The sequence below is a fragment of the Narcine bancroftii genome, chromosome 11 (assembly GCF_036971445.1).
Source record: "Narcine bancroftii isolate sNarBan1 chromosome 11, sNarBan1.hap1, whole genome shotgun sequence".
NCBI lineage: Eukaryota > Metazoa > Chordata > Chondrichthyes > Torpediniformes > Narcinidae > Narcine > Narcine bancroftii.
The window spans coordinates 65,387,420-65,396,924 of record NC_091479.1 but is presented as its reverse complement, the minus strand read 5'-3'; the positions used below and the strand labels follow the sequence as shown (position 1 = coordinate 65,396,924).

The window sequence follows — 9,505 nt, the reverse complement described above, 5'->3', positions numbered from 1 at the left end:
TGCAACATCAGAAGTGGAGCAGCCGGTGCCCAACCCACTGAACCGTGTCCATCATCAACCTCACGGACGGGCTGCAAATAAACAAGCGTCAGGTTGATGGCAGCAGTGCAGCCAGCAAAGAGTTAAGGGGCCAATTTGGACGGGAAGCATCACTCCCTCTCCTGGTCCATCCCCTCAGCTATTTGTTGTCTCGCCCCCTGCGTCACTCACGCGCTCAGCCTGGAGCAGTCGAACGAAGAGAACGGCTCAGGTCAGCCCCCCCCCCTTTCTCCTCCTCCTCCCTCTCCTTTTCAGCGCTGGAGACACCTCTGGTCGCCCTCGCCCACCGCAGTGATCCCAGCCTAACACCCCCCCAGTCAAAGAAGGGGAGGGGGGGGGGGGGGGAGCTTGGAAAGTCAGCGCAAAGAGAGTTGACGGGAGCGAACCAAAGTTGCCCAGTCTCTCGCTCTCCTGCAGCGCTTGGTTTTCGGGGGAGATCGACTGCATAGGCAGTTGATGGCTCTCTGGTCTCTGCTTGTAACTTTGCAGAAACCTCGCAGGCATGTGGGCCAGAAGGTAAAAGGGGAATAAAAAAGAATGCAATTTGGCCTTGCGTCTGCATAAACATGTTTAGAAACAAAACCCATTGAGACGCCGAGTGTCAGAGGCGCATGTGGGACTCGAACTGGAATCTCGCAGGATCTCTTGGAGAGAGAGGGGAGGGGGGGGGGGGGGGAAGAGAGGGAGCCTTGCATGAAAGAAGAGCGTTCAATGACCGATTTTGAAAGAGAGTTCCCCTCCCCGTGTCTTTCTCCCTCCCTCGATGAATCGAGACAGCGATGCAGCCGGTGATTTACACGCCAAGTTAATCCAGCACAATATGGCAGATCGACACCGTGTTTAACGAGGAGGAGCAGCTGGCTTTTGTATTCTGCCATGCATAGCCCACAGCGTCGCACCGATGGCCCCAATGTACCAAGGTAAGAGTGGACATTAACCCCCCCCCCCCTCTCCTTTGGCGGGCGGGCACAGGTTGACGGTGGAACAGAGCGGAGGAGTGGGTGGTTCATTGTGAAGGATGGATGAGTGGGTGGGGGGGGGAGAGATAGGGTCCATTTCCAGGACCCCCCCCCCCCCCGCTTGAAGGGGGGGGGGGGGAGTGGAGAATGAATCGGGAAGAGAGAGGAGACCTGACAGTGGTTATTTCACGACGAGCCTCCTTGTTATTGTTGAAGGGTTTTGGTCCAGACGCCGGGATCCCATGGGTTCGGATCATTAACCTGATACATTTTATTTGAAGGTGGGGGGGGGGGTGAAGCTGAAATAGATATTTGCAATTGCCACTTTGCAGATATCTGCCCCCCCTCCCCTCCGTCTTTGTTGTTGTGCACGAACCCACCTTGGCCGAATCCGAAAAGGGGAGACGGGTGATTAATTTCGCAGCCAGACGAGCGGCAAGTGAGGAAACTTTGCGTGGCGTGTGAAAGTCCCATTGATTTACGGGGGAATAGTTGGGAGGGTTTCCTGCTGATAGCGGGGTCTCGGATTAAACACCGGGAGACAAAGGAACGTCTTAAAGGAGGCTGAGAATCCGAAGTGCTCCGTTCGCGATGGGCTTTTTATTTGTTCGCTTCGGTCATTTTGCGCGTCGTCCCTCTGCACAAGCGAATCGGCTCCTTTCCAATCGAGCAGTTTGCTGGAAGCCAGGATCCCCCCCCCCCCCCGGGAAACATGAGCACTAAACTCCGCGCTCTGAGACGATCGCCTCCTCTTGCCCGCCCTCTGCCGACCCCGGCGGGATGTGGATTCCCCGTTCCCCCCCCCCCCCGGGTGAGAACGGGGAGGGGAGGGGGGGTGTCCTTTTATTTGTCGATGCTGCTTGCGATTTATTACTGCAGTTGTCCCGATGGACGCGGTGCCCTCCTCTTGTTGCAGATGCCCGGGGTCCCGTTGAAAACGTGTCAAAGAGATTTCGGGGGGAACTGGAACGCTCTGCCTTGTTGCAGATTTGTTTGTGAATTCTTGAATTGTGTAAATGTGAAAAAAAAAAACAAACAAAGCATCTGTATACATATAGGAAACACCCAGCAGGTCAGGCAGCATCCATGGAAAGGGAGAAGGTTGATGTGTCTGGTTGAAGAGCGTTGGTTTGCTGTACGACCAGAGATTGCTTGGAAAAACTCAGCAGGTCAGGGAGTATCCATGGGAAGAGGATTTCTGTTTGAAGAGTGTTGGTTTGCTGCAAGAACAATGGCCGGAAAAATCTCAACAGGTCAGGCAGCATCCATGGAAAGAGAGAAGGTTGGTGTGTCTGGTTGAAGAGCGTTGGTTTGCAGTAAAAACAGAGATTGAAAAAAAAACTCATAAGAACAGAGATTGGGGGAAAAACACTCATAAGAACAGAGATGGGGGAAAACACTCATAAGAACAGAGATTGGGGAAAAACACTCATAAGAACAGAGATTGGGGTAAAACACTCATAAGAACAGAGATTGGGGAAAAACACTCATAAGAACAGAGATGGGGGTAAAACACTCATAAGAACAGAGATGGGGGAAAAACACTCATAAGAACAGAGATGGGGGAAAAACACTCATAAGAACAGAGATGGGGGAAAAACACTCATAAGAACAGAGATGGGGGAAAAACACTCATAAGAACAGAGATGGGGGAAAAACACTCATAAGAACAGAGATGGGGGAAAAACACTCATAAGAACAGAGATGGGGGAAAAACACTCATAAGAACAGAGATGGGGGAAAAACACTCATAAGAACAGAGATGGGGGAAAAACACTCATAAGAACAGAGATGGGGGAAAAACACTCATAAGAACAGAGATGGGGGAAAAACACTCATAAGAACAGAGATGGGGGAAAAACACTCATAAGAACAGAGATGGGGGAAAAACACTCATAAGAACAGAGATGGGGGAAAAACACTCATAAGAACAGAGATGGGGGAAAAACACTCATAAGAACAGAGATGGGGGAAAAACACTCATAAGAACAGAGATGGGGGAAAAACACTCATAAGAACAGAGATGGGGGAAAAACACTCATAAGAACAGAGATGGGGGAAAAACACTCATAAGAACAGAGATGGGGAAAAACACTCATAAGAACAGAGATGGGGGAAAAACACTCATAAGAACAGAGATGGGGGAAAAACACTCATAAGAACAGAGATGGGGGAAAAACACTCATAAGAACAGAGATGGGGAAAAACACTCATAAGAACAGAGATGGGGAAAAACACTCATAAGAACAGAGATGGGGAAAAACACTCATAAGAACAGAGATGGGGGAAAAACACTCATAAGAACAGAGATTGGGGAAAAACACTCATAAGAACAGAGATGGGGGAAAAACACTCATAAGAACAGAGATGGGGGGAAAAACACTCATAAGAACAGAGATGGGGGAAAAACACTCATAAGAACAGAGATGGGGGAAAAACACTCATAAGAACAGAGATGGGGGAAAAACACTCATAAGAACAGAGATGGGGGAAAAACACTCATAAGAACAGAGATGGGGGAAAAACACTCATAAGAACAGAGATGGGGGTAAAACACTCATAAGAACAGAGATTGGGGGAAAAACACTCATAAGAACAGAGATGGGGGAAAAACACTCATAAGAACAGAGATGGGGGAAAAACACTCATAAGAACAGAGATGGGGGAAAAACACTCATAAGAACAGAGATGGGGGAAAAACACTCATAAGAACAGAGATGGGGGAAAAACACTCATAAGAACAGAGATGGGGGAAAAACACTCATAAGAACAGAGATGGGGGAAAAACACTCATAAGAACAGAGATGGGGGAAAAACACTCATAAGAACAGAGATGGGGGAAAAACACTCATAAGAACAGAGATGGGGGAAAAACACTCATAAGAACAGAGATGGGGGAAAAACACTCATAAGAACAGAGATGGGGGAAAAACACTCATAAGAACAGAGATGGGGGAAAAACACTCATAAGAACAGAGATGGGGGAAAAACACTCATAAGAACAGAGATGGGGGAAAAACACTCATAAGAACAGAGATGGGGGAAAAACACTCATAAGAACAGAGATGGGGGAAAAACACTCATAAGAACAGAGATGGGGGAAAAACACTCATAAGAACAGAGATGGGGGAAAAACACTCATAAGAACAGAGATGGGGGAAAAACACTCATAAGAACAGAGATGGGGGAAAAACACTCATAAGAACAGAGATGGGGGAAAAACACTCATAAGAACAGAGATGGGGGAAAACACTCATAAGAACAGAGATGGGGGAAAAACACTCATAAGAACAGAGATGGGGGAAAAACACTCATAAGAACAGAGATGGGGGAAAAACACTCATAAGAACAGAGATGGGGGAAAAACACTCATAAGAACAGAGATGGGGGAAAAACACTCATAAGAACAGAGATGGGGGAAAAACACTCATAGGAACAGAGATGGGGGAAAAACACTCATAGGAACAGAGATGGGGGAAAAACACTCATAGGAACAGAGATGGGGGAAAAACACTCATAGGAACAGAGATGGGGGAAAAACACTCATAGGAACAGAGATGGGGGAAAAACACTCATAGGAACAGAGATGGGGGAAAAACACTCATAAGAACAGAGATGGGGGAAAAACACTCATAAGAACAGAGATTGGGGAAAAACACTCATAAGAACAGAGATTGGGGAAAAACACTCATAAGAACAGAGATTGGGGAAAAACACTCATAAGAACAGAGATTGGGGAAAAACACTCATAAGAACAGAGATTGGGGAAAAACACTCATAAGAACAGAGATTGGGGAAAAACACTCATAAGAACAGAGATTGGGGAAAAACACTCATAAGAACAGAGATTGGGGAAAAACACTCATAAGAACAGAGATTGGGGAAAAACACTCATAAGAACAGAGATTGGGGAAAAACACTCATAAGAACAGAGATTGGGGAAAAACACTCATAAGAACAGAGATTGGGGAAAAACACTCATAAGAACAGAGATGGGGGAAAAACACTCATAAGAACAGAGATTGGGGGGAAAAACTCATAAGAGCAGAGATTGGGGGGAAAAAACTCATAAGAGCAGAGATTGGGGGGATAAAACTCATAAGAACAGAGATTGGGGGAAAAAACTCATAAGAACAGAGATTGGGGGGAAAAAACTCATAAGAACAGAGATTGGGGGGAAAAAACTCATAAGAACAGAGATTGGGGGGGAAAAACTCATAAGAACAGAGATTGGGGGGGAAAAACTCATAAGAACAGAGATTGGGGGGAAAAACTCATAAGAACAGAGATTGGGGGGAAAAAACTCATAAGAACAGAGATTGGGGGGAAAAAACTCATAAGAACAGAGATTGGGGGGAAAAAACTCATAAGAACAGAGATTGGGGGGAAAAAAACTCAGCAGGTCAGGAAGTATCCATGGGAAGAGAGTTTCTGGTTGAAGAGTGTTGGTTTGCTGTGAGAACAGTGGCTGGAAAAAACTCAGCAGGTCAGGCAGCATCCATGGAAAGAGAGAAGATTGATGTGTCTGGTTGAAGAGCGTTGGTTTGCGGTAAGACCAGAGATTGCTTGGAAAAACTCGGCAGGTCAGGGAGTATCCATGGGAAGAGGATTTCTGTTTGGAGAGTGTTGGTTTGCTATAAGAACAGAGATTGATTGGAAAAACTCAGCAAGTCAGGAAGTATCCGTGGTAAGAGGGTTTCTGGTTGAAGAGTGTTGATTTGCTGTAAGAACCGTGACTTGAAAAATCTCAGCAGGTCGGACAGCATCTGTGGAAAGAGGAACGGCTGCGGTTCTGGTCTGACAGTCCTGACGGAGGGCCACAGACCTAATTCACTTTCCTCACCACCTGATTTCCCCCCCCCCCCAGCATTTTCCACTTTTGTCTTGCATTTCCAGCATCTGCTGTTTTGTGGTATTTATTTGCTGTCAATTTTTATTTAAACAAGCACACACAGCTGACTAAATAATGAGAAGGAGAATCAAATTTGAAGAAATGTTGTCGGGATGTTCAAGGATGTTCATTGCAGGAAGGCCGTAGAAGCCATGGAGAGGCTGCAGAGGAGATTTACCAGGATGTTGTCTTATGATACAAGGTTACCGAGCTAGGGCTTTTCTCCTTGGAGCAAAGAGAGGTGACTAAATGGAGGAAAACAAGATTATGAAATTCATAGATGGGATGAACTTTTATCCTGCATTGCCGGGGTGGTGGTGGAGACTGGTAGAATAGGGACATTTAAAAGACCCTTAGACAGGCACATGGATGGAAGGTTATGTGTGTGAGGTAGTGAAAGTTTAGATTGTTGAGTAGGTTTAGATGGATCAACACAATAATGTGGGCCAAAGGGCCTGTACTGGTGGTAGCATTCGATGTAATGAAGATGGAGATCTTGGGGCACCCAGTTACTGTATTGATTGGAGTCATGCTGAAAGGCAGCAGAGGGGAGAACTACCTTGATGGGTATGATTCTAGGCAATTATATTATCAGTGTGGGGTCACTTGGGGAACCAAGACCATTGGGTTAATTCCGAGGGTCAAAAAGAAATCTCTTCTGAAGCAGAAGACAACAAACCAATAGAAATGAGAAGGGGACCTGGGAAGGATACAATTAAACAAAAATTGAGAAGCAGATGCTCGAAACAAAATAATCGCAAGAAAAGCTCAGCAGGTTGGGCAGCATCTTTTGAGGGGTGCGGTGGCGGGTGAAATGTGGCTAATGTTTCAGATTGAAGTGTGTGTTTTTTTTTCCTGCAAATATTGCCTGATCTGCAGAGGTTTCATTGTGTTTATCGTAAGTGAAACCAAATATTGTTAATACAGGTACACAATCCTTTATCCAGAACCCTTGGGGGCCAGTGTGTTCCGAATTTCGGATTTTTCCAGATTTCGGAAAGCCAGATTTAAGCCCACCTGAATTGTGCTGCAGTATCCACCCCTACCCTCTTCCAGTCGCGCTGCTGCCTCTCGCCACACCCCTCCCCTCGCCTGCCCGACTCGCGCTGCCGGACTCTCACCCGCCCAACTTGCACTGCTGTCTCTCTCCACTTGCCGGATTTTGGAGCTTTCTGGATTTTAGATGTCTGGAAAAAGGATTGTGTATCTGTAGTCCATATTGAAAGTACGGGTGATCAACTTGGAGCAGATGTTTCAGGTGTAGGCTGGCTTATTGACAGAAGGGGAAGAAGGAAAGAAATCTGAAGTTCCCTGAATAACAAATGCAAGTAGACAAGATGAGACTGAAAAAGTGAAGGTGTGTGAAAGAAGGAAGCTCACTGGGGAGTGGGAAGAAAAATTAGATGGGAGAAAGTATAGCAGTAAAAAGGGAGAATAGCAGAGGCGGCCAAATAGTGTGAGTAATGTTGGAATAAAATAAAGGAAAATGAGAGGAGGTAGCAGAGATAATACATTGGAATGAAAATTAACAAGGAGGAGGTACTAGAACAGATGATTCAGTTTGAGACAAGTCACCAGGCTCTGATGGGTTAGTCTAATGTTGGAGGGATAGGTGCTCTAGAGGTTGTAGGTGCTTCCAGTCTCCCTAGATGCAGGGAGGTGCTGTCGGTCCAGAGAATGAATGGACAGGCCATGTGATTTGATCTGCATTTGGTGGAAATTTTTAGGAATGAAGGTCAGAGCAAAAGTGTACAGGCACATAAACAGGAGAACGATTTCAGAAAAGGGGGAGTTGCATTTGATCAACTGGAAGGCATTCTTTTGTTAAGTTAGCAATAACAAAGTTGCAATAAGCATTGACTGTGTGGATTTTTGGAAGGAATGCAATATTGGTTAATCCATGGGATTAAAGGCAGGGTAGCAACGTGTGCAGGAAGGGAATTTCACACAGAAAGCAGAGAGTAATGCTGGCTTGGATAGAGACTGCATGTTTTACTGCAGACAAGTTGGGTAGTCAACATGATGGCATGGAGAAGATGGGCCAAAGATGCCGTTTCTCTGCTGTAAATTCTAATTCAAAATGTTCTTCATTCTGAAGGATAATAGACGGTAGTGGACATGGATGTGGAAAGTAAAATCTTGAAATTTGTGGATGAGACAAACATTTGTGTGAGGTGCAGTCCTCAAGGAGGGGCCCTGTAATGGGCGGTTGGAGAGGGCATGGTGAGGGTAGGCATGCCAGAGGCAGGTGACTGGAAGAAGTGTGGAGTGATGCACTTTGGCAGAAAGGAATCAGAGAGTTGTTTGGATAAAAAGGTGTAGTTTAAAGTGTGGGCATGATCAGAAGAGGGCTGTGAGTGTAGATGAGCATTAAGCTTCCAAAAAGGCTAGGCACGTTGGAAGAGTGGTTAGTAAACCATGTGGAATCCCAGGCTTTATAAATAGAGGCATAAAGAAAGATGCCTGGATGGGCTTGTTGAGCCTGTATAAAACATTGGTTAGGTAAAAGGGGAGAAAATGAGGGAAATGTTTGTGTGTATTTTGGTCAGTATGGTTCATAGTACTTCGATATACTCGAGCTGGCAGAGTCCGCAAGCATCGAATCCATGCTGCTGAAGACCCAACTGTGCTGGGTGGGTCACGTCTCCAGAATGGAGGACCATCGCCTTTCCAAGATCGTGTTATACGGCGAGCTCTCCACTGGCCACCGAGACAGAGATGCACCAAAGAAGAGGTACAAGGACTGATTAAAGAAATCTCTTGGTGCCTGCCACATTGACCACCGCCAGTGGGCTGATATCGCCTCCAAGCGTGCATCTTGGCGTCTCACAGTTCGGCGGGCAGCAACCTCCTTTAAAGAAGACTGCAGAGCCCACTTCACTGACAAAAGACAAAGGAGGAAAAACCCAACACCCAACCCCAACCCACCAATTTTCCCTTGCAACTGCTGCAACCATGCCTGCCTGTCCCGCATTGGACTTGTCAGTCACCAACGAGCCTAGAGCGGACGTGGACATACCCCTCCATAAATCTTCGTCCGCGAAGCCAAGCCAAAGAAAAGAAAAAAGGTTCATAGTGTGAAAAATTTTTTAAAAATAATTTTAAAAAAACATTGATTAGGTTGCATCCAGGGTAATGCACCCAAATCTGGTCGCTTAACTGGATTTGAGGGATTTCAGTGCAAGCTTAGACTTGGAGAAGCAGTGATAGTTCTCTGGGGAGCAGCAAAGGTTGAGAGGAGATTTGATGCCTGTTTTAAGATAGAGTAGGTCGAGGATACTGTACCTTAAATTGGCTGGTCCATCATTTATGATTCTGGGTACAAGATGGTGTGTCAGGAACACAATTGTGGTGGTGTTCAGCATGTAAATGGGCACTTTTGATTCGACTCATCCATGCCGACTGGTACATATCCATGCTTATCCCATTTTCCTGCATTTTAAATTTAATTTAAAAAAAAACATTAGATATACAGCATGGTAACAGGCCATTTCGACTCATGAGCCTGTGCTGTCCAATTATGCCCACTTGACCTACAACCCCCCAGAGCATTTTGAAGAATGGGAGGAAACCGGGGCCCCTGGGGAAAACCCATGCATATGGGGAGAACATACAA

The 9,505-nt window shown here is 46.1% G+C and overlaps 1 protein-coding gene across 9 annotated transcripts in view; it reads left to right on the top strand.

Moving 5' to 3' along the window:
* The first annotated feature begins 206 nt into the window (after positions 1-206).
* Positions 207-9,505, top strand: part of hipk2 (homeodomain interacting protein kinase 2) — a 275,596-nt gene continuing 266,297 nt past the window's right edge. For 4 of the 9 annotated variants that reach the window (XM_069903177.1, XM_069903180.1, XM_069903178.1 and 1 more), the window contains exon 1: positions 275-959. In XM_069903177.1, coding sequence (XP_069759278.1) covers positions 941-959 — 19 coding nt within the window. In that variant the 5' untranslated portion in view covers positions 275-940. Of the gene's footprint in view, positions 251-274; positions 960-9,505 lie in introns of those variants that run through there. The other 5 variants (XM_069903179.1, XM_069903176.1, XM_069903175.1 and 2 more) reach the window with 2 other exon arrangements.